Consider the following 26,304-nt stretch of genomic DNA (forward strand, 5'->3'; position numbering starts at 1 on the left):
ATCGATAATAGTAGTAGTACCGTACGATATTTGATACTCTGATCTTTTCATTTTTTATTTTCTGTTTGCTTCAAGCAGTGGCTGTACGAGAAAGAAAAAAATAAAAATACTTTAACATTTTTTTTAATAATTTCTTTGTTGCTGTTTACATTTTGAATTATATTTGTTGTTTTTATTTTTAAATCAAATGCATCTATTTTAGATTATATATTTATTTAGATGTAGGGTTTTTATGTAATATTATTGTATTGTTAATGTATAATTTATTAAATAAAAATACAGTTATGAACCATGGCCTCAAATCTGAGGCCATGGTTCTCAGCAGGAAACCGATGGACTGTCCACTCCAAGTAGGGAATGAGTCCTTACCCCAAGTGAAGGAGTTCAAGTATCTCGGGGTCTTGTTCTCGAGTGAGGGAACAATGGAGCGTGAGATGGGTCGGAGAATCGGAGCAGCGGGAGCGGTACTGCAGTCTCTTTACCGCACCGTTGTGACGAAAAGGGAGCTGAGCCAGAAGGCAAAGCTCTCTGTCTACCGGGCCATTTTCGTTCCTACCCTCACCTATGGTCATGAAGGATGGGTCATGACCGAAAGAACGAGATCGCGGGTACAAGCGGCCGAGATGGGTTTTCTCCGCAGGGTGGCTGGTGTCTCACTTAGGGATAAGGTGAGAAGTTCGGTCATCCGGGAGGGACTCGGAGTTGAACCGCTCCTCCTTCGCGTCGAAAGGAGCCAGTTGAGGTGGTTCGGGCACCTAGTTAGGATGCCACCTGGGCGCCTCCCTAGGGAGGTGTTCCAGGCACGTCCAGCTGGGAAGAGACCAAGGGGTAGACCTAGAACCAGATGGAGGGATTATATCTCTTCTCTGGCCTGGGAGCGCCTTGGGATCCCCCAGTCAGAGCTGGTTGATGTGGCCAGGGAAAAGAAAGTTTGGGGCTCTCTGCTGGAACTGCTACCTCCGCGACCCGACCACGGATAAGCGGGAGAAGATGGATGGATGGATGGACAGTTATGAACACTATACAATGTCTTTATTTTGATAGTTACCAGAATACATTGTATATGTAATACTAACATAAGCTGGTGATAGATAGATACATCCCTGCTGAAAAAACCAGCATAAATGGTGTTGACCAGCAAAACCAGCATATGTTGTATTCTGTTTTTTTCAGCAGGGCATAACAGTCTGCAATGAAACGGTTGTCTCCTCCTATGCGCTCCACTTCCTACTTGGCGCACCGGTAACTTTCTAGTGCGCGCAAGAAAGTATCTCGTGCGAACGAGAAGGTATATCGTGCGCACAAGATGAACCTTTGGGGCTCCGTAGAATTGCATTAGAAGAGTGGAGCTATAAAGCTAAAAATATCTCTCGAAAGATCTCCCTCTTAATCTACAGGAACTGTGTTTGTTCTCTCATTCCAAAACTCTTGTATTTCATTTATAGAAACGCAGAGCAGGAACACGGCATCAATGAGTACGAGTAGCAAAGATTGGAAAATGGGCTTCCACTTTTTGTAAACAACACACTAAAGCCTTTCAAAAAATCAAATAGCCAACTATTGGTGTCCTTTTGGCTTTAATTGTTTTCCTCACTTCAGTTACAACTCTGGTGTACGGATTCATCGGCCGGGTCCGCTGCCGAAAGAGCCAGAGAGTGCCACATAACAAGAAAAAGCACATTGGATCCCACTTTTCATACAGAACACGTTAAAGACCCAAACATACCAAAGGACCTTCAAAGAACTAGTGGCGAAGGAGCCGTCACCTGTTGCATCTTCTTGACCACTGCCAAGACTACAGCTAATGTCCAACTAGCTCGTTCTGCGCCTGTTTGAGAGGAACACCTCTTCCTTACAGCAGGTGGCAGGGTCTGTACTCGTCGTTCAAAAATATAGAAACCGTAAGACCTATGACTTGCGGTATACAGGCTGTTGTTCTTCATGCACATATTAAAACAAAGCAGCGCTTACTAGACAGTTTTCACACCACTATCGCTTACAACTTCCAGACGGCCATGAAATACTATTTTGACCATCAAATGAGATGAAGATGAAAAATTGGGGGAAAGTACTTTGTGTTCTCTTGATTTACTTCTCTCCCCCAATTGACTTTCTATCCTTGTGCACTAGAGTAGATAAAGAAAACAGTTTGAGCAGTTGTAGGTGTGACAATTGCCATGCCCGGGATTCAGTGCAAACCATGCATAAATATATGAATTTGTTGTAAGAGTAGCACAGTTTGTTTAAGGCAATAGCTTGAGGTGTACTGTTTGCATAGCGAGTATGATCAAGAACAAAATTGTAAAAAAGGCGGACATATCTTCTCTGCTTCAACACATGTCAATAACTGCAAAAAAGCCCACCCCCAAATAGTTTTTTCCTCAAATAGACCTGTCGAATATCTGCATTAAGGTGATGTTAATTAACTGCAATATATAAAAATGTCCAGCTATTTTCGAGGGGTTTGTACATTGGAACAAAAAAAAAGGAGCTCAGAAAATTAAAATATCTAGTATGAGAATATCAGTTTGGTAAATATCAGTATTTTGATTCATGAGAGGAAAAGGCTCAGAACCCAACATTGAAGGTACTTCTTCCCCACTTTATAATTATTTATAACCTTGATCTTACACTTTACTGACCTTGTAACAATGAGTAACCCCCAAACCTAACAACCCCCCACTTTGCCTCCGAGTTCTGCTCTGCTTCTCAAAACCCTCAGACTTTCACCTCCCGTGTGTATCACAGCCACAATGGAGTACCTCACATCTGTTCGACAAAACCCAACAATGGTGGAGGAGCGAAAGACAGAAAGAGGGAGAGAAGGAGAATACGGACTCCCCAATTATCTCACTCCTTCTGCAACAACCACTCCCGACTTTTCTACAACCCCCTCACTGGATAAACACAAACACACAGGAGTTAGCTTTCTATCTCTCCCATGTTGAAGCCAAATCCGAAAGGCCCTTGGGACTTTTCCCCATTGACGAAACGTAACACTTGTACAAAACAGAGGGAGAGGAAGGGGTGAGAGAGGAAGAGAACTGGGGGAGGGTGGACAACCAAAGTGAACTCTCTGCTCATCAGGCCTTGAAATATTCCATTCTTTCCACGAAACCAAGGTCTCTCTCCAGTTCTTGGTGTCAGGAGTGTGCAGCTGCTTTGTGTGTGTGTGTGTGTGTGTGTGTGTGTGTGTGTGTGTGTGTGTGTGTGTGTGTGTGTGTGTGTGTGTGTGTGTGTGTGTGTGTGTGTGTGTGTGTGTGTGTGTGTGTGTGTGTGTGTGTGTTAGTAGTGATAATGGGTAAGGGCTAAAGAATGCAGCTAACTCCTTCGTGCAATTGTCATTTGCAGCTGCTCCACACCATCATATTGTGAATTTCAACCCAACACAGAAAACCACATAAACATGTTCAGTTTCTGACAGAAGTTCCACGATACTATAAACTTTCCGAATGAGCTGAACCAATGCAAGTGTTTAGAGCAAATCAACCGATAAAGAGTTGTAGGTCAGACACCTAATTACTTTGTTTAAGGCCTCTTATTACCTCAGATGCTTAAAATCCCCAAAATCCTCAATAACCTTTGTTTTGAATCCAAGTTCTAAAAGCATTTTGTATTCTGATACTGCTCATATTTACCTTTACTGTGTGACCCTGCTGGCAATTAATGTGTAATTAATCATAGAATCCATTTCCAATCTGAGGTTTGACCTACTCTTCATTGTACATTTTACAGTAAACGTTGTAATAGAAAAATATTAGAGTCACTTACTTACTTTAATAATATCATTGTGTGATTCTTATTTTCTAATGTTTATCTATATTTGCTACTTCTCACACTTCTTATCTAAGCTTGGGAAAATTCCTTTTTAAGAAGATATGTTGCAGTGTTGTTAGTTACACTCTATTTGCAACAACACTATGACCTTCCACTCAGGTGAACTGAGAACATCCTGATATGGCCTCCCTAACTTCCAGAATGCTCCTTTGTTATCACCAAGCTTCACCCCTCCCTTTCTCCTCTCTCTGTGTTTAAATATGCAACCCAAACTCTATTCTTCGTCTTTCACTCTGCAGATTGTACGCTCTCTTGCAAGAAATAAAATATGACAAAGACAGCTGAATGGTTTAATTCTCTATCCACATCTGATGAATAAATTCCCACCACAATGTTGAGTAGGTAAGTACTCTCAACTTTACCAACATTAGCATCAACAATGGCTCAATGGTGTGATCCAAATGTAACCATAAAAAGGGTTCCCAACTCCAATCAAAACAGCACTGGTGTTGATATGGCTTTGTTTATAAAAGTGGGGACAGTTGGCACAGCAGAAAAACAGGCCAAAGTATTTGTTCCTTGCTATAACGCAATATTTACAATGACATGTGTTGATATGTTTATTTAAGTAAACAAATCAGCAGGCAAACTTCAATCAAAGATAGTGATCATTTTACAAAAATATCTATATGTGTACTTGTCAGTCTCTTGAGGCCTTGTATCCTGTATGACCATGATTATATAACAAACAAATACGTTTTTGAATAAACACCTGAAGGTGCCACAATGCCTTTAGACCCTGAATAAGACACCCAAGCGTGACACCCATGCACAGTTAACCCTCTCTCTTTAGCTCCCACAACAAGTCTTACCTGTGTCCTGCCTGAACTGGTGCATTGACTGGAGATCTATGATGTACGGCGAGAGCCGGTTGTCCACCTGGCCGAGGACCACGCTTCCTCCGCGGGGGTCGCTGCTCCGGATGGCCGCCTCTATCTGGTGGGAGACGGCGGGGCCGTAGGGCCGCCACCGTCCGTGTTCGTTCAGCCATTCCCACACCACCACGACAGAGGCCAGGAGCATGTTGTTACTGTTGGACCTGGAGAGGAAATGAAAGATGAACCACCAAGTAAACACTTATTTGTTAGCTTCATGCATCGCTAACCACAGCGGAGGGATTTGTTTGCCAAAATAAAGGCTGCCTGCTCAGAGATGAGGCCAAACACACATAAAACAAGACGGAATTTAGACACACTGTCCTTTTAATTGCGATATACATTTTAATAATACCCTTTCTTTTCCATCTGTGTCTTTCTCCCCCGTTATAAATGAATACAGGCCCCCCGAAGCTAAAACAAAGCCAGTTCCTTACATGGAGCCGCGGCTGAGCTAACGCCGGGAGATGCAGAAACATTCTTCTACGTAGATCCGAGCTCCTCGCATGGTCAAGCGACAAAGGAAACCCTGGTCCTTGCCCGACTGTCTTAATTATATGGTGTTGTGTCAGCCGCAATAACTGACAACAAAGCGGCCTAAATAGTGTGTTGTATTCTTGCTAGTCCTTGCTCAAGAAGACACAACGATAGCTTCTCCGTCGAATCGTGTATTTCCAGCGACGGCCTCAGCAAAAGAACCCGCATCGGTGTGGGGAAACGCATTTAGAAAAATATCGCTTGTTTATTCCTTTTTTAGCTGGATCTATAGGTGTCTATAAATCCCGTCAGAAACAGACTCGGCAGGGTGAGGATAGCAACAGCTAGTGTGTGTTTGTCTCCTCTAGTTTTGGGCGTAGCATTCCGAAATGTTGAGAAAGCAGTGGCTTCCCAACAGCGCAACCTCAGTAATAAGCAACCCGGGTCATATCGGAACAGGTTACACTGGTCTCGAACACAACAGAGGGATGAACTAAAAACACATGTATCTAAAATAAAAAAAACTGTCCATTGTGCATTTGTCCAGAGTCTAGTTATTATTAAGAATTTCAAACAACTGACCATAAAAAAAACAGTTTGTCATTTGTAAGGTTTTACTACATCATTAATACAGTGTTGTTAGTCAGGTTGTGGTGGTGGAAACTGTATTTTAACATTTGGTTAGGTAATATGCACAAGTATAGAATGTCATGTCGTTTACACTTTTACATAATTTAAAATCAAATCTTAATTAATCCTTCACCTGTTGATGTGAACTTCTTGGTCCACTATCATGGTCCTGGACACTTGAAACAAAATCCAGGTTCTTCACAGACCTATTCATGAATTAAATCTGCTCTTTCGTCCTCCTGGCTCCACCATGGCACTTTCTTTCCCCCAGCCGGTCGAACAAAACCAAATCCCCTTTCTCTCTATTAGAACAATTCAAAGCCCAAATAGAGATGGACTAAACTCCCTTCAACTGTGCTAAGGTTAGGGAAACGTAACCTCCACGATGCATTAAAATTAACTCTGCCATGTTTATCCCTTTGCTATCCTTTAGCGTCCATCTTCATCTTCCTGTGGGGAAATTTGTGGCTGCAGAGTGGGGGGACAGCAGGGGGCCCCGGCCTCTCACCACGCCCTGTAGCCCCAACCGTGAGGGTGGCCCACAACCAATAGAAACATGGTCTCCCAAAACATTTCATCATCCAGGCAACACTGCCGGCCTCTATGTAATACATGCTTTGGTTTGACCTATTTCAAATTTCACGTTTTGACGTTTGTCAATTTATTTATGAATTGTTACCAGTAACTTATACAATAGTGAAAGCGCAATGGATTAAAGTTGTGTTCTGATTATGGTTTTTATACAAAGACAAAAAAACTAACAAACAAACAAACAACTTCATATGGTCCCTTTGAAATGACAGGCAGTAATTTCAGAAGGAGATCGCTGAAGACGTATGTATTTTTTAATGTGTTGATGTGCTGCCACCAGGTGGATGAATTTGGAACCACACACTTTTCAAGTAGATACATGTACAGTGAAAATCATGATTTGAATGAATCGTAGGCAGTTTATTAGGGCGGGATTACATTTTGGGTTGAAAAATAATTCCTATAATTTACAGGTGTGGCATTTTTTTAAAAACATTTTATATAACAAAATAAATCAATATAGCTGGAAAAGTAACTATTTCATTGAAAGTGACGTCATGTGCATACGGCAATGGCTCCATAGCTCAGGGGTTAGAGCACTGGTCTTGTAAACCAGGGGTCGCGAGTTCAAATCTCGCTGGGGCCTGCTGACCTTTTACATTTTCTTTGATAAACATGATACAGAGAATTTACATACAAGCATTTAAATCAATAATTTTTAAGCATTTTACAAACATCAAATCTGTAAACATCTAATTGCAGTGCAAGCAGTAACAAATAATACATAGAAATAATACAACATCAATAACTACATGAAATAATGTAATTCATCATTATAACCACTTGTTCACAAATCAGAAAAACACAGTCATTATATATAACGGGATCACATTGGACGAAAGCCAATCGCGGCGCGGGATAACATTGGACAAAAAGAACATTCACGGCCTAGGCCCTAGGGTAACATTGCAAAGAGCCACTCACGGCACGGTTTCTTTGACCACGGCCCACTTATTGAGGACGCTGATAAATGACATTAGATGTGGTAAACCGTAGCCAGATTCAGCAGCTAACGAAAACCAAAAATATGAAAAACAATTTAAAATTGTTTCTGATAATAATTAATAAATCTATGTTATTTGAGGCACATTCAGAGCCCGGATAGCTCAGTCGGTAGAGCATCAGACTTTTAATCTGAGGGTCCAGGGTTCAAGTCCCTGTTCGGGCGGATAGCCTTTTGTAATTTCTTTAATGCTTTTTATTGTTTGTATTTTATACTACTTCAATATTTAACATTTTGAAATTTTGAAACTCGTTTTACAAAAGTCAGAAACAAACTAAAATGCATTAAATCGTGAAACTTTCCCCACTCAATTGGATCAGACTATTAAACATTTAAAAGCAGAGGTGAGATACAACTTTTACTGCATTATCTGGTGTTTACGATGTTGTCTATGAAACTGTTGGCAGTGGTTGACTAGTCGGTGTTCTCCCTGTTAAAGTTGGCTTTCCAGTGGGTGATGCAAACAGCCAGCACCATAACCAGCAGAACAAAACCCACAACCAAACAGTACCAGTGTTGAAAGAAAGAGAAAGAGGATCCTTGAGATGAAACTGAAGAAATGCAGAGAGAAATAAAACAAGCTGTGGTTAAAATCATTTTTACTAGATTTTGACTGTTAACATTGCATAATGAAATCACACTTCATACTTTTCCTGACATTTTCTGTTCCTCCACATCAAATATGGTAAATATTAAGGCATTTACTTGCTTATAAAGTACTTCATTTACACACACAGAACCCTAATGGTGCTAATGGGTAAAAAACACTGGTAACCATGTGTTTTTTAGTTCAAACAAAGCAACTTTATATATCCCCTGTTTGTAAATGCTGCATGTTTATTTACTGTATTAGACTGAAGTTGTTTGGCAGGAAGAGATTGAAGGGTCAGCTCTGACACAACATACCTCCCATTTGCATTATTATTATTAATTTATGTTTTTTATTTATCAAGGTGACATACCTTTAAGTGAGACGCATGCAGAGAAATCTACAGGCTTGATATACAGCCATTATACTTCAATAAGCAAGTGTGCAACAAGGCCTAGTAAACACAACACAAAATATATTCATCTACCTTGAAGCGTGGTTCCTCTCCCAACCGTTAAAGCTGTCTCCACATTAGCAATACAGTAGTACAGCCCCAGGTCTCCCTCCTCAATATTAGTGATCTTCAGTGCCAGAGATTGGTTCATTATTTCCAATGAGAAGCGAAGGTTAAGCTGAAACCCTGAGCAAAAAGTTGTAGTCGGTTGAGCACATATCAAACAATATGACATATTGTACATTTCCCCTCTGTATTCCCAGTTTAAGTTTTTTTTACCCCAGTTTTATTAACACATTTGACACTTAAAGAGTTGTTTACAGTATGACTTCTGCCTCAGTTCAGTTTAGACTTCAGTTGTTTTTATGATTCAATTTTGGTTCAAATCAGCAATTGAGACTGTCTAATACCTTGGACTGGTTGTGCCTCTGTTAGGCTGGCGCTGAGGATCACAGTTGGGGTGGAATCAGGGTTGTTCCTAAGCCAGGTTGTATCATGAAGGTAGAATATCTCGCAGTTAAGAGTCACTGTTGAACCGTACTGGACATATTGGACCTCAGCAGCAGGCACAAAGGGCATCCAAATACCAGACATCATGATAAACCCTAGAGTGAATCAAATGGATTATTAACTCAGTTTAAACTTAAAGCAAACGTTTAGAGATGTTTTTCAACAACAGTGTTAATTGACATGCAATCATTTGAGTTTAAACATATTTTTTGAAAAAGTATAGTAGTATAGTAGTAAAGTAGTGCTGATGCTAGTGAAATATTTCCTTTTTACTTTAAATTAATTGTACCCTTTTGTTTACAGCCTACTAACCCAATTTTCTTAATTTTGACAGACTTCTTTCATTGACAATTGTGGGAACTTCTTTCTCCATAGCCAATCTCTGTTCTGGTGACCAATGCTAATTCCACTGCTTTTCTCTATTCTCCTTTATGCACTTGTAGGCCACAACATGCAATTCCACTGTTATGCAATGGTACGCCTCCAACACAAAAAGGAACTGGTAACTGGAACTGTACATTTAAAAAACATGCGTAGCTCGATAGGATTGCTTTCACCCACACAAATATGTTCTGCATCCAAATAAAATTCCTGAATGAAAAATGTTGTGTGTGACTTCTTTTAGCGCACATCCAGACTTATATTAACTTATATTATATTAACTAGACTTAACTAGTTTACTTGAGAGGCCATCCACACCGACTGATGTCGGAATGCATTTTTTTTACAGTTGCCAGTACCCCACCTGACAGAGGATACATGATTTCTGCCCAGCTAACCGGGTATGAAGTTACAATTACATCATTGGCCGGTGGTTAGCTGGGTTTGTCCAGCACAGAAGAGTGTTTAATGTGCACTAATAACCACACAAATGAGCAATCCTCTAAGTCACAGCGATGCATGGACCGAAAAAATATGAAGTAATCATCTGAAAACGACAATAATAGGTCCCCAAAGCAAAGACTGTAATATGCTACTGTCCATAAAATACATTGCTGTATTCAGACTGAGGTCATCATTTCTTGGTTCTATTATCAACACATCTGAGTACCATGATTGATTAAAGATTTCAGTATGGTGCTTGAAGTTTTAGAAATCAACACCTGACTATTCCAAGTTAGTATTTTTAAATATTTTCTTAAAATTCACTTGTACATGGAGGCTTTTTGCAGTTTATCTTTCTTTACCCATGTTCTACCTCCTTATTATAGTTGATTTGATTATTATTTTCCCTCAACAAAACAATTACTATCATTCCCTTCTCATCACTTGAGACAATTTAAAAGGATGAAGGAGCAATATCAATCAGAAACATCCCCTGCTGCCGTCACATCTGCGTGTTTGTGCCATTGTAATCATTGGTCGTTGTTTCATGTCATTCGGAGTCTACCTTGATCTAAAAGTATAACCTTATTCCTTACCTATAAAACAAGGTGACTTTCTGATATCCAAAATTATATTTATATGGTGTTTTTGTTACTCACCAACGACAATCATTGTTATCCAGTTTGACTTCTTCTTCTTGTGTCTCTATTTTTTTCTTCTGTTTGTGACATTAACAGACCACGGACTTCCTTTTTAGTTGCGTGTCACTGTTTCCACGGAAGGTGTGCATCTGGGGTTGTCATCTGGGGCTTCAAGGAAAGTGAAAACCTCAAAAGGTAATGAAGCTATATTTACCCTGAGAATAAAACATGTTTCTCTTCTGTGCTCAAAACAACAATGATTAAAATGTGATACATTATCCTCTTCTGTACTGTGCTTTACATTTTAGTACTTTAATTTACAGCTTAAAAGTCATTATAGAGAAAAAGCAAGCTCTACTTTACCTTTAATCAATATTTTGGCAGAAGGAACTTTTTCACTTTCTATCGCACCCCAGTCCCTTCTAGATTGAATTCGATATTTCAAAGTTTGATTGACTTTAAGTCAAATTAATTTGAAATCGGATCTGTTTGGGGGAAGGAGGCTGTCAAACTTAAGGAGGAGGTTCAATTAGCCCAAGTTTGTCTTGAGTCGGGGGCCAAAAAGTATTGTCTGTGTGTCAAACACTATTTTATTCCTTCGTGCCTTTTATTCCTTCGTGCCATAGAGCCCCATTGTTGTCTAGATAGAATATAACAAGAGCATTTGAATGAGCCACACTGGTTGATATATAACATAGGCCTACCTGCCTTCTGTAAATATTAACACACATTACAATTTGCACTCTTTAAAGTACTGATCTACTTTGTCTACCGACAAATTAACTATCTTCTTCTTTAATTAAAAGTGTTTTACTTTTTGTAAACTATTTTTTAGAAACTTTACTTTCCCAGCTGTGTTCAAATATTAGTGTCTTCAATAGAAGTTAGTGTTCTGTTTTTCTGTAGAAGTTAGTGTTCTACAGAAAACACAAATATTTGTGAATTAAAGACAGGGTATTTAATTCACAAACTTTTACATACCCTGAAGCCATTCTTTTGTTGGTTTTGGTCTGTTAATTTAGTTGAACATCAGGAAATACATATATATATATGAGCAGTAGCCTATCATTATTTTTGAATGGGAGGCAAGTAATCTGTTAAAGTTATCAAGTCTTGGCGACCTTTGTTAACTGTGCTTGCTTTTTCAACACAGATAAACATACTTCCATTTGCCAGGTGTGGGTGATTATTAAACATGACTGATAACAGGTAAATCAATAAGGTAAGAAATATAAAAGATATCGGTAATAAGTTGGAGGGTTTTTTCACTTTGAGAGACAAGCATAAGCAGTCACAGGTGGATTTTTTTTAAATGTACCTTATTAAAAGAATATACATGACCAGAGCAGACTATGCTAACTTAACATAAACCCAATAAAATACAACCCACAAGACAATGTAGTATTTCAGTTATACTATTTAACAGCTTACACAAACACAGCTAGCAAAAAATATACTATAATATAGAAATACACAGAATGTAGTACCCAAGTCCCATTCCACCTAGAATGGTGTGACAGGTTGTGGTGGTGCATGACCACTTCCTGTATTTAACACCTCTATGTTGCCCATGCCTGACAAGCAAGTCGGTCAGCAATGGCTTCCTGCTGCATAACCTTCAACACGTTTAACTCATAAGCAGCCCAGACTTAGCTAGAACAATTGACGGTATACTTAACTTAAAGATGCTCTATGCGTTATGGGGTTTTCCCTTTCATGTAGTGTGTTTTATAGGTTTTTGTGCATGTAAATGGTCTGCAAAGGCTAAAATCCCAATGTTCTCAATCTTTTTGAGTTTGAGAACATTGATTTATGGAGATTTGTGTCATCATTTATCTCTTTTCTTATACATACAGTATGTGGACTGTGAGGATGACGTAAGTGCAAGAAGGTTAAAGACATGTATTTCAACTTTGTTTGGGATGTAGGTGAAGCCTACCTACCCCTTCCTGTTACCCCTCGTGTTAGATTATATAGGCATGGTACATATTTCTCTGGAATATCTGCCTCCACCCCAAAACAATATAATTGTAAAACATGTTATTATTATTAATTTTATATTATTGTATTGTTATATTTGCTTTATTTTATTATTATTAACTTATTTACTTATAAATCTATTAAAATGTGTATTTTCATTAGGACTTGTTGTGATACTGTAGCAGATGTGGTATCCCCATCATCATCAATATGACTACCAGATTATATATATATTTCTCGAACAAAATATATAAGCATTACATCATATTACCTTGGTATGGAGTCAGTCCATCTCGTCCCATGAATAGCAATCATGAGAAATATACTTTGTGTGCTCAGTGTGCATGATGACGTAGAGGTTAAAGTTCCACTCAGTGACAACAAAATCTCGCAGCTTCCATGCTGCAACGAGGCGAATAAAGGGAATTTAAACAGCTCTGTGTGTGGTTGCTGGTTAGTTGACTAAAGAGTAAAAAGACCAATGGAGCTCACGGCTCTTTGTGTATAGAAATTGCTTTAGGTTTTAACTCTCGGACTGCGACAAATAACCACTGGATGAAGGAGCGTTCACAGGTGAAACGATAGTTAGCATTAGCATATATGTTAGCTGTATCCCTGTCAAGCCAGCTGTCAACTTGATGTTAACTCACACTTAATATTGTTAGATTGTTAACCAGTTTGGTAATTTGCCTTAACAATTAACGACCCCACAAACACTCTCACCTATTGTGGGCTTTCCCTTAGTGTAATGAAACGTGTTCAGTCATGTGATACCCTCATGTTGTTTGTTTGTAAGCTGATTAGCTAGCATGCTAACGATAGAAGTTAAGCTAGCTGTCTTTAAGCAATTGCGTCTTTAATTCGTGTACATTGAAGTTACATCCCATACTTAAAGCCAAATCGTTATGGACACAGAAACACGATTTGTCAACGTCTATTTTAACCTGAAAGGAGTGCGTTAGCTGTGTTGTGTTTGCCAATACAACACGGTTGGAAGAGGCTAGGCTAACTTTAGGTTCTGAATAGTGATGTGTCGCTTTTAAGTGAACGACGGGAGCCGGCCCGCGAACGAGCCGTTTTTTGTTTTGTTGTTGTTAAGTAATACAAGACAGAATGATATGATGATCTCCGCGCTACAGCTGCTCCGTGCATGCATGCAGTGACATGTAATATCCAAGGATTAGAGACCGTTGGGGGCTGCTGTACTGAGCATTGCAATATATTTATTTTCACAGTTATTTATTTATGATTATCCTTAGGCTCAACAAAGATTTGATGTCAGCTGTTGCTGTCTTTTTTTCTATAGTTAATACTCAAATAGAGCCCTGCTGTTTTGTCAGGGCCTTTTCTTTAAATATAATTTTAAAATGTCGATACAGTAGCTCCTTTTTAAAAAATGTCTATGCTTAAGTTTTTATAGGTGTTGCTATCTGCTTTGTGTAGCGTGGTTCTACAAGCAAGTCAGTGCATTCATAGGGTGGTATCAAGAGAGTTACAAGGGTCTGTAAATGCAATGAAAACATTTGGCCACAGCAAATCATTTATATTAAACATGTACTTTTTACTTTTGAACTTCAGTACAAAGAATGTATTGAATAATGTAATTGATATAGGTCTACACATATAAATCATTAGTCAAAAGAGGGCTACATTTGATTGAATTATAAAAGGTATATGTGGTAAACTGAAGAGCCGTTTGGGAGCCGAAAGAGCCGGTTCTTCCTGGTGAGCCGAGCCAAATGATCAGGCTCACTAAAAAGAGCTGGAATTCCCATCACTAGTTCTGAATTGGCCAAGTAATATGAAGTTAGGCTTACCCTCATTTTGTTTTAGTGTGTTTTGTTAACATACCTTTTAGCCTTGGGTCACTTACTTGAAAATGTGGTCAAATACCTTTAGTACTTAATTGGAAAATGTTGTAGGAGTTAGACAAAACAACAACACATTTTTGCTTGATCAGCAGGATAGCATACTAACCACCTTAAGCCTAAAGTTATCACAGGTTCCCCAAGATATATATGATATTCTGGGCATTTTCAACATAAATATTGCTGTTGGGAATACATTGGGTATTTCTAGGACACTAGATACAAATAATCATTCAAGTTTTAGTTTGAATACATTGTGAAAGTCAAATGTCTAAAACATCTTTTTTTTTTTACACATTTGATATCTGAAAAAATCATGGTAGGCTACTTCATCATATTGATCTAGCAGTCATGTAAACCTAAATTCTACTGTATATAAAGTAATCAAACTTGATTTACAGTTTTGCCTTCTGTGGCCTTATACATGCAGATATCTCAATAGAATATTTCCCTCGTGTAGAAAAACGTTTCTATAGTCTCATGGTATACATGTTCACATCACCCCAAGATTTACAGCAGACCTTTGGTAGTGTTCTTGTCACAAGGTGATTTATTGCCTTGCTGAACAAAATGCTTCAGTATCATAACCATGCGTTTGGCAAAGTTATTATTTTCTGCAATATTCCCAAATTAATGGAACATTCTCATTGCTTTTTGTGAAATCACCCTTCTGTTGCTAGGATATTCATAAGAAAAGACGTCATCAGTGCATCCCTCTATTGCTCATTAGATGTGCATGTTTCATAGTTCTATAGAAATATGTAATTGCTTATTGTGATGAAATTAAATGTTCCTTTTGGTTGAATGAAAGACAAGAGACTTTTTAACAGTAACATATTTTGTTTTAGGATGGCGGGAGTGTTCGACATAGACTTGGAAACTGAGGACCTCAGTGATACAGAGGTCTGTATGCACTAAGTCTACTTGAAATACACAATAACAAGAATACTATTAATTTGTCTAATTCCAGGCGGTTTCTACTTTAGAAACATTTTAAACGCATGATAGTTCTCTGTACATACAACTTACAGATATTATTAAAAGTTCAGATCTGATACCTGTGGATATTGTCCAAAGTAATAACTGTTACATGTCTACTATGTGTAATATGTCATGTGAAGCACTTTAAGCACTTGGGAAAGCGCTCTAACAAAAATGTAATGAATTATTATTATTATTATTGCCACAATCATATTAATTAAAAATGTGAAATACATCTCTGTTTTTAGGATAAATGTGGCTATTATGAAAAAAAATATTAACATATTTTTAACTTTGTTTAACCTCATTGTCTTGCTGTTCATCTGTAGGATGATGTCTGTGACTTGACTGTAACAGAACCAGAGAAGTAAGTTGAATTAACAATACAACATGTATAAATGGATGCTAATATATTGCACGAGATGTATTTTTAACCCAAACTGCTAATGTTCTGTGTCATCCCAGTGTGCAGACGGAGGAGGTGGAGCTGACAAGTGAGAGTGTCAACAGAGACAGTGAGAGAGTGGGACCGGACTGCTTTGAGCTTCTGACCGTGCTCGGAAAAGGAGCCTATGGCAAGGTGTGTGTGTGTGTGTGTTGTATCCGAATATTTGTTCATTGGAGTACTATTCGGATTTCAATTTCGTTATTCGTTTTTGATTGAATTTATTGAAATTTTCAATATCAACGTAAGAGCTTGTGCCTCTTCGGGGGGTGCTAACACTTAACCATACACGTTATCGTTTACTTTCTCCGACTTTATATGTAGATATGACTTTTCTCCGTTAATTTCTGTCACGTTGTTTCCATAGCAACAACAACTTCCTGTCAACAGCGCTAACTCTCCTTCAAAATAAAAGCATGTCCATAAAAAATAGGAAGCCAAGCCAAATTACACTTAAGACATATACAACTGCAACGAAAGTAACAAACACAATACAATATCCTTTTCAATTTCAAAGAACACAAATTGGGTTGTAGGCTATACATGAACAAATAACTATAAAACAACGATACTGTAGAATAACAAAATGAATGCCGTGAAGAAACCGAAATACACGTGTTGAAGCGGTTCGCTGCTGATTACTTCCGAATATCCGGAGCCTGAAAATGGTGTGTGTGTGTGTCTAAACGCACTGAGTAGTATGTAACTATACACACTACTTCATTTTTTACGTTTCACTAGAATTTCTCCTTGTGTTGATGATCCCAATATTAAAACGAAGTGTCTCTTTTTCAGGTTTTCCAGGTGAGGAAGGTTCAAGGTGCTCAGACCGGGAACATATTTGCTATGAAGGTCCTGAAAAAGGTACTTTGTCCCAGCCCACATCTCTCCCCTTAAACACAAAACGTAGGAGAAACAGTACACAAAGAGGTCACCCTCTTTACATCTCTCCTTCTTTTTCATGGCATTGTGCTCACTTGTAAAACAAATTAGGCGAAGATAGTGTGTAATGCAAAAGACACAGCCCATACACGAGCAGAGCGGGAGATCCTGGAGACCGTGAGACACCCATTCATCGTGGATCTGCTCTACGCCTTCCAGACTGGAGGAAAACTCTACCTCATACTTGAGTGTCTGAGTGGTAAGTGGATGTGGGGGGTAGAAACCTATGATAGAGTCTAATGTCAGCTCTTATATGACACCTAAAGAGATTCCTTACACCTGCAATAGAATGGAAAGAAAATTATCTAATGCCACTAACCCTTTACTGTTTATCATCAGGAGGGGAGCTGTTCATGCAGCTAGAGAAGGAGGGAATCTTCATGGAGGACACTGCTTGGTAAGGAGACATATTCTCGGGGGAATCGCTTGCACACAATCTTGAAAACCAAGTTGCAAATATTCTACTTTCTTTTATTGCTTAAGCATGATACTGATGCGTTGTTTTAAACTAATGTATGTCTGTGTGTAGTTTCTATCTAGGAGAGATCACATTGGCTCTGGGTCACCTTCACTCTAACGGGATCATTTACCGAGACCTCAAACCTGAAAACATCATGCTTAATCACCAAGGTAACACACACAACTTGGAAATACTTATGATCATGTAAAACATTAACTGTCTATAAAATGCAGGTGGAGGTGCAGATATTTTGGGATTTCTTAATTCATGTGTCATCTGTCATTTTTTTGGGTACAAACTGAATGACTGAATTGAATTTTAAAAGTTCAATTAATAAAAGATGACCTTCGAACTGAATTTAAAGCTGAATTATAATGGATAAAGCTTATGTATTAGAAAATACAGACTTAAGTGTTTGCAAGTGGTATTGGTATTTTTTAAGTGGAAAAATAACTAGATTTTAAACCAGATTCTGACCTTCAGGGTCTGAAGTGTGGCCTCAAATTTGTATGTCTGTCCCTCAAAAAATACCTCTTATATTTGACAAAAATGTACCTTTAACACCCTAATTAATGTGGTTTGTTTGTTTTGTTTCTTGTTGAGAGATACTTTTATGATAGTCATGTCCCCATTATTGATAACAAGTAAAAAAAAAAAAAAAGGTACCTTTTGGTACCTCATGGATAGGTTTACTATAATGTGTTATTTTCTTTTTTAGGACACATCAAGCTAACTGACTTTGGCCTCTGTAAGGAATCCATTCATGATGGAACCGTCACACACACCTTCTGTGGCACCATAGAGTACATGTGGGTAACACATAAACATGCATCTACAGGTCACACACACACTGCCACTCTCCTACTCCCTAGATTTTTAAAGTCTTTGTATTCCACTGGATGCTCCTACGATCGCTTCGCCATCTGTTAAATGTGTAATGCGCATCCTTATCATTTATAGGATACAAGAGTTTGTTACATCCATACAAACTCAAATGCAACTTAAATTTGTGTAATTGTTAATCACTATGCTTTTGAGTCATTCAAACTATTTCCCTTGATTCTGCCCATATCACACATATCCTCACATATTTGTAACTCAGATTACTTCTTTACCTTCTGTTTGTTCTGTGTATATTTTCAGGGCTCCAGAGATCCTGACCAGGTCGGGTCACAACAGAGCTGTAGACTGGTGGAGTCTCGGAGCCCTGATGTACGATATGATGACTGGATCGGTAAGCTACATCTGTGAGAGAAAATACTCTTTTTACGAAAAATCTGTTTCTGGAGACGGTAATGCGCGGTAATAGTTTAAACCAACTAGCTTTTTTCATACTGACAAAAGCCTGTTACTGTTTAGAATTGCCTAAGGCAGGGGTGTCAAACTCAAGGCCCGGGTGCCAAATCCGGCCCGTCACTTCATTTTCTGTGGCCCCACAAGAGCTTGCAAAGAATATTATATGTTTATTATACGGTTACATGATGATTTACAGAAGCACGCTGCCCATTAACTACATGTCCCACAATGCATCTCAAATTAGACTTTTTTTCTCAGAATTTGACTTTATTTCTTGTAAATATGCCTCTTTCTCAGAATTAGACTCTTTTTTTTAAATGTAATTTTTTCTTTTTTATCTTTTTTTTCCAGAAATTGGCTTTTCTTTTTAAATCATTTTGTGACATTCTCACTGAAGATACTTGCAATTATTTGCCCCAGATTTCTGCTTTCAGAAGTAGTTAATTATGAAGTTATTACTCTATTTGATAATAATCCAATGCAGAGGCAATAATGTAATATAATACATTATTATATTTATATATGTATTTTTTATATGGTCTTAAAGTTACAACCCGCCCTTTGAGTGCAGCCATAATGCTGATGTGGCCCGCGATTAAATTGAGTTTGACACCCCTGGCCTAAGGGTAACTATATTATTTGGAGAAAGAGTAACTGATAGAAAAGAGATATAACTTATTTATTAGTGATCCTTTTTATTGTTGCTGTGATTGCTAATTATAGACTAGAGAAAGCATTAGTTTTGATCTTCTTTAGTGAATACTGTCCCTGTGATTCTCCAACAGCCTCCATTTACAGCTGAAAACAGGAAGAAGACCATGGATAAGATCCTAAAGTGTAAAATCAATCTGCCTCCATACCTGACCATCGATGCCAGGGACCTCATCAAGAAGGTCAGTAAAACACAAAAAGATACAGCATGACAATGAAAATGAAGGATCTGTCCAAGTGTCAGTTGAGTCGACGCGGATGTTGAAATCGCCAACTACAGAAGGAGGGATGGGGAAGAATTGTGTGAGGTAATCAGATGGGTCAAAAGGGAAAACAGGGGGGGCGGGAGATGTACATTTCCACCAGCGCTCTCATGTTGGCGTGGTTTTTCCAGCTGTGTTTCTCTGGTCTGGTTGAGTGAAAAATATTACTGCATTTTTTTTGCCAAGATTAAGTGATACAGCGAAAGTCCAGATTATTGTTAGTTACATATTCATTGAACATTTCCCCATTGCTATTTAGAAAAAGGGTGTTAAACAGAGCAATTTTGAGATGTGGTTGAGTTTGAATGGGCTTGGGTGCTTTGGCAAGGTTGCACATTTAGATCAGTTCAATTAAACACAAATTATGTCACCTATCTGTTCCTCTATCGTAATTGTTATTTTCCTGGTATGAATTCTGAAAGATAAATGATTGATTATTTCAAAACGTAGGTATTATTGTGCAAAATAATCAATCTTTAAAGTGACTTTGCAACTCTTTTTCTTCTCAGTTGTTGAAGAAGAGTGCAGCCCAAAGACTTGGCTCCAGTAAAGAAGACTGTGCCGATATCCAGGTACCTCATTGCAGGAATTTATTCACTCATACTCAAGCGGCAAACTCTGGGGAAGAGCCGGGACGCCAATGCGGAAGTGCCTCAAACTGCAGTTCATCTAGTGGCCAGTAAGAGCAGTCTGCAGAAGGGAGCAATTTCCATAGACCCCCATGTTAAAATGCCCAACTTTAGAGCAGAACTAAACATGTTTACATCGTGGTTCAAAAAACCATATTCTCTGTATAGTTAGATCCCCCCTTCATGAATATGGATTGGGGGGGTGAATTTTTTCTCAACTCATCTGTTTAATTAATATTAAGCCTTAAATATTTTTGCATAAATTAGGGCGTGGTCACTTTGATGGACATGTACATGCCTCACTGTCAGCTAACAGCAACTTGTCCACTCTGCTAGGCTACAACCATAGAGGCTACAACGTTAGTTAGTTGTAGTTACTGTACTTGAACCTTTAGCTTTAGCCGTGTTCGTGGTGATTGTGCCTTTTAGGGAATATTGTTACAAATACCAGACAATTAAAATGTTGTGCTGTGCGCTTGAATGTACTAACAGAACTTCCAAGAAGTCTAAAATGATAATATTATACATGTCCCGTTCGCAGGTGTTTGTGTGCTTGGTAGCTTAGCTTTTTACTTATTAGCCAGCTAAGGACGTAACCCTTTATACATACATATACATTTTAGTTTATGATTCAGTCTTGGGTAAGACTTTTATAGTCTATGGCTATGACGCCCATAATGCTAAATGGGAGCAAATGTTAATAGGGGACCCAATTATCCCAGTGGTGGCCGCTGGAGCTAATGGAGCTAGCCCACTGCGGCTCCGGGCGGTGGAGTCCGTCTTTTCTTAACGTGTGAATGACAAGCATTAAGAATAACAAAATATAGCTAATTCTCTTGCAGATTGTCTCATTTGATTATGAATGTAACGTTTATATAGGGGAACTACACTGTTAGCAGTAACTTGGTATGCACGTATTTCATGTTAGCTTAGCTTCTTAGTCTGAGCTAGCTCTGTTTACTTCCAGTTCGGAGGCAGCAGGTCCCGCCTCGGCTCCGCCTCGGCTCCGCCTCTTTGCCCTTATTTGGAGCAGGCGGGATTAGACTCTGACATCGCTGTCAAGCCGTTAGTGGCCGACTCCGCCTACTAAGGGCTTCTCGGCAACTCTGCAGAATCCTATGGGTGACGTCACGGACACTACGTCCATTAATATATACAGTCTATGCTCATACTCAATATTGATCACATACATATTGCCAAAATACACCAAATCTATGCGTAAAGGCACCTAAGATATTCTGGAGGGTTGCTGATTTAAAACTCAAAGTATCATTGAGTAAAGGCAAGGCATGAATCACATACACAATATGCTTGTCATAGATGCACCTCCCTGATATCAATAGCCGCTTTCACACCAAGTACTTAGCCGGTACTTGTTTAGTCCCTGGAACTGTCCTAGTAGATCGCGTTCTCACCGGAATAAGTTCCTGAGGGTGGATTAGGCAAATGAAGCCGCTGACGTAACTTCTTCTTCTTCTTCTTCTTCTTCTGCTTTGGGTTCACAAAACTTTTTGGAGTTTTACGGGGCGTGGTTTGCAATTCGCCCAGCCAATCAGAAATGGTTAGTGACCCACACCCACGAACCATTTTTCCTCCTCAGGAAAGTACTACCTCGCTAGCAGGGACTATCTGGGGGTGAAAAGGTTTGTGCGAACTAGGGACTAGTTCCAGATCCTTTTTGGTTTGAAACCAAATCTCCCCCCCTATCGGCCTAGTTCGGGGGGAAAAGTACAGTGTGAAAGCGCCTAATGATGATTGAAATGCTGCCCAACCAGAGCTTATACACAAATGAGACATTGACTCACAATTCACGGTTCAGGTATTCATCTTCATCTCAGACATATAGGTTCCCCAAGAAAAGATTGATAGGTTTTCCCTTTTGTTCCGCTGCAGAAGCATCCGTTCTTCAGGCATATCAACTGGGATGACCTGCTGAATAAGACCGTAGAGCCGCCTTACAAGCCACAGCTGGTAAGTGACCCATTATGTTTTCAAATAGCTTGTTCAATTAATATTATGCTTGGTATTCAGTGCTACTAGGTTAAATGTAGTCATTGTACAATAATCTTATTAAATAAATGTATTGTCTATCTAACTTTGTGGCAACATCTGTTTTCCTGTGTGTTCCCTGTAGCAGTCAGACGAGGATGTGAGCCAGTTTGACACAAGATTCACCCGACAGACCCCAGTGGACAGTCCTGATGACACAACACTTAGCCACAGTGCAGAGCTCGCCTTTGCTGTGAGATTTATTTTCTTACGGATTCTTATGGATTCTTATGGGGTGCAGTGATGATTTTTCTTTTTTAGGCCAACCCAGAAGTTAGCTTCTCAAGGGCTCCCTTGACAAAAAGCAATGGGATTGATATGATATTACTTGTTTTGTTTAACAGGATAATCTCCACATAATAATCCCACTTTTGGATTTTTAAAGTGCAAATGCAATGGGCAAATATAAAAAGTTAACGTTAGGCTATAAACGTCAATGTTGCATGGCTGTGCATCACCACCACCGAGCTAAAGGTGGTCTCGTGTTGGTGTCATGACATTCAGTAGTCTCATTTAGTCACTTGTTAACAAACTCAGTTTTTACGACGCATAGAACCCTCGGACATTTTTTATATTTTATGTCATAGAATAAACTTGAAATTTTCTCAGGCTTGTGTTGACCACAGACCTTCTTTTAGGCTTCCTAAGAGAAACAGGTAAACAAAAAAAAACTTTACTTTGAGTAGTGGTAAAATGCTCACTCTTTCTCTTGCCCTCTCAATCTTACATTAGTCACTGCCTACTTCAGTGCACGACAGTCCTCCTTTTTTAGTATTGCATTACAAAAAACACCTGTTTTTAATGAGAAATCCAATGAAATTGTAGCTTTATCCATCTAATATCAATGATCCTTTCCCATCAGGGTTTCACCTACGTGGCTCCATCTGTCCTAGAGAGTCTAAAAGAAGGCTTCTCATTTGAACCCCGAACGCGCCCTGTACGCAGACACAACAGCAGCCCACGCACACCCATCAGGTAACACATACACACATACACACATACACACACACACACGCACACGCACACGCACACATACATACATACATACATACACACACACACACACACACACACACACACACACACACACACACATACACACACACACGCACACGCACACATACATACATACATACACACACACACACACACACACACACACACACACACACACACACACACACACACACACACACACACATCAAAATTGTATTTTTGTTGTCATAAAGATGATACCTTTTCTTTTTGAACAACTTATCTTTCTTACTTCTCTGTCTTTTTCTTTTCCGTTTCTTTCAGTCCTATGAAATTTTCCTCAGCAGGACCTTTCAAGACCAGCATGGACAGAGAGCCGGATGTTTTCCCCCCCACCTCGCCTCCAGCAGCTTCAGGTCGTGCCTCACTGGAAAACGGAGGGGCCAGTCAGCCGATCCGGACTCCGGCAAGAAACAAGAAGCAGAAGGGACACCGGAGATGAGGAGAAATCTTTCAAACAGCCAGCCTGCGATTCAAATCCTTGGTCAGATTAAACATTGTCATAGTAAATGGGCAGTTCTTTTTGGTGCTGGTTTACTGATTTGTATTTGGTGTGATTCAAGTTAGAGGTTTCTTAAAAAGACAAAATCAAAAGTGGAAAGTTTAAATTGTTTTTACTGCTTTTCTCTCGCATTCATTTATGAAACAGATTAGGTATTATGATGGCTTCTGTTCTGTTTTTTATCTAGAGGGAGATTACTTAACTTCACTGGATCAACGTGGAATTGAGTTTCACTTTCCTGTAGTGTTTCATATGTTTTTTTGCATGATGGTCTGCAAAGGATAAAATCCCAAAGTTCCCTCCAGAGGGAGTTTCTCCCCCCCCCCCCTGCCTGAAACGCCTCCATTGTACTCCTTTTTTTAGCATCTGTAACATACTGAAATCACTATGAATTATGACGAGATAGGCTGAGGGGCTGGACATCTCTAACTGGTTGACCAATCACAACAGGGCCGGCCAGCTAACCAATCAGAGCAGACTGGGCTCTTTTTTCAGACAGAGGGTGAAAAGAGGTGCTGCAGCACAGGCAGTATGAGAAAAGGTTTAAGCCTAAAGACCTTTTTGAACATTAAAGCATGTAAACATGTCATACTAGAGCCACAAAATACAAATATGAACCTCAAAATGAGCATAATATGTCCTCTTTAATTTTCAGCATCCATATGTCTGCACTTATAGTTCACACTGTGGCACTTGTGAAACAATCACATAATATCAATATTTTCTAAAAAGAGGAACAAATGTTTCTTCTTTACCAACTTCACTCGATCTATCATGAGCAGTGAGGGTTAAGTAAATGATTGGTAAAAGTGCTTCATGTACATGCTAGAACAATCACTGTAAAGGTAAGCTTTTACATATAGCTTTTTCGGTTTAATTAGTACATTAGCCTTTGATTAGTTCACTAGAGTTGGAATGAACTGCGAAAAGGACCTTCAGCCACCGGGTTATCAAGTAAAAATAACCTCACAGGCTTAAAGTAGTTTTGATTTGTTCATATGTTTGGGGTGGGATTACACCATCGAAATCTACTGAATTAAAGGCTGCATCGCACAAGGAAAAAGTATTTACCAATGATCTTAAGTGAGCTTTTCTTTGTGAAAATAAAATAAGCTGCCAGTCATCAGTGTTTCTCATTGCACTGAGCTGAACTGAACAGAATCTTCATGACTACGGCCAAAGCTTTTAACACATCTTGTTATATTGTACAAAAACACTATATTCAATTACACTTGACAAGAGGGTTATACTTTATTTAGTAATTTGGGTGAATAAAGAGTTGTGACCTATACTCTTTTATCAAAATCTGCCCCATTTATAACAATTAAAACATTACCATGTGTTCACATTAACACAAACCTGAATATAATTAGTACAATGTACAGTCAAGGCAGCTGGTTAGAAGCTGTCATCATAGGATAATGTATAAAAAGTATTTTGCGTTACTAAACAAACCTATTTTTACACGTAAAAGTATAAGAAAAAACAACCAAAAAAAACTACGACGTAAACAGGTTATGAAATCAATGATACCAAGATCCTCAGTTTCTGGATTGTGATTTTAGTTTTTCTGTTTTTAGTATAATGGCTCATAGTTTGACGTGGATCAAAGGAACCCTGACCCATGTCACTGTCTGACAATAAAAAAACATTTAATCTTACGTGATTCTTTAACCCAATTATTATGGCAACTGAGACAAAATTATCTTCAGAAGGGCTTTTGAGTGCAATTATATCATGTTATATTACGTTAAGGAAATAAAGTGAATGTTAAATCCTTTGTTAAACAATCTGAACTATACAGCTTTAAAATCATGACCATCTATCCAGTAATGTACGATTAGACATAATGGAGAAGTATTGTTTGTATTAAAGAGGTGGAAAGGTTCTTGTATTTGAACAACTTACACATTGATGTGAAGGGAGTAACATGCTTATATTTGTTGGCTAAATCATGCATTAGCTTTAACATGTTCCCTCTGTATTTTGGTGTTTACTGGAGAATAAAGATTTTTTTCCGGTGTAAAGTATCTCTTGAATAGCATAGAGACCCAAAGTGTTCAATATTACATCAATGAATAATACATCTTGGAAAAATAATCATGTGAATACTGTAAATTAAAGTGTTTGTTCCCCAGAAGATAAGACCCAAATGATTTTCATGATTTTCTGATTTCTACTGAATGTACTTGACGGTGGCAAACATTAGCATGCTAATCTAAGATGATAATCATGATATACATTAAGGCCTACCCAGGGGCGTCGCCTGGACCTGAAAACATTCGGGGCTTAGCCCACAGTGGCACTACAGTGGAGTTTTCTACTGCAACACTCCCCACACGCACACACACAGGACACCCGCGACTGTTACAATGAAGGCTCGATAATCAGCTCACGGCATATAGGCAGGGGCAGCGCCATATAGATAGAAGAGTTACGACAGCGGAAGTCCAAAAACGGTTATCGTCACGTGGTTCATGCAGACGAGGATCGTTCCCCGGAAGTTCATGGCGGGCAATGTGAATGCATTGATAACAGGAGATAGAATTACGATTTTTGGTAATTATTAGTGAATAAAGGTTTTGATTTGGAATATTTATACAACAAATCGATATGTGTATGTATTTACATCAATATGTTTTAAAATAGAAAATAGAATTTGCTAATATTAAGTGATAATATTAGGATTAGTGTGAACAACTAGTTTACAT

General features: G+C 38.8%; 2 protein-coding genes and 1 gene segment (V, D, J or C); 1 reads left to right on the plus strand and 2 right to left on the minus strand.

The window, feature by feature from the left end:
- LOC307039660 (E3 ubiquitin-protein ligase DTX4-like) overlaps positions 1–6,277 on the minus strand; it is a 40,776-nt gene extending 34,499 nt beyond the window's left edge. The window contains exons 1-2 of one of the 2 annotated variants that reach the window (XM_079681926.1): positions 5,953–6,277; positions 4,650–4,876 (exon numbers count right to left, since the gene is read on the minus strand). In XM_079681926.1, coding sequence (XP_079538052.1) covers positions 4,650–4,876; positions 5,953–5,984 — 259 coding nt within the window. In that variant the 5' untranslated portion in view covers positions 5,985–6,277. Of the gene's footprint in view, positions 1–4,649; positions 4,877–5,149; positions 5,653–5,952 lie in introns of those variants that run through there. The other variant, XM_079681927.1, reaches the window with a different exon arrangement.
- Positions 6,278–6,646: 369 nt separating this feature from the next.
- LOC307022618 (Ig kappa chain V-II region MOPC 167-like) lies at positions 6,647–12,816 on the minus strand. The segment is given in 5 exons: positions 12,684–12,816; positions 10,451–10,600; positions 8,867–9,061; positions 8,490–8,642; positions 6,647–7,964 (listed from the first exon to the last, which is right to left on the minus strand).
- Positions 12,803–25,623, plus strand: LOC307022608 (ribosomal protein S6 kinase beta-2-like). Its single transcript, XM_079655454.1, has 16 exons — positions 12,803–12,985; positions 15,129–15,183; positions 15,591–15,628; positions 15,727–15,841; positions 16,502–16,570; positions 16,700–16,847; positions 16,988–17,045; positions 17,178–17,278; positions 17,827–17,917; positions 18,252–18,342; positions 19,190–19,297; positions 19,888–19,950; positions 21,901–21,978; positions 22,142–22,249; positions 22,919–23,031; positions 23,356–25,623. Exons 2-16 carry the CDS (start codon positions 15,130–15,132, stop codon positions 23,531–23,533), a joined length of 1,413 nt encoding a protein of 470 aa, XP_079511580.1. The 5' UTR covers positions 12,803–12,985; position 15,129; the 3' UTR covers positions 23,534–25,623.
- Positions 25,624–26,304: the final 681 nt, after the last annotated feature.

The sequence above is a fragment of the Notothenia rossii genome (genome assembly GCF_949606895.1).
Source record: "Notothenia rossii genome assembly, chromosome: 1".
Lineage (NCBI taxonomy): Eukaryota > Metazoa > Chordata > Actinopteri > Perciformes > Nototheniidae > Notothenia > Notothenia rossii.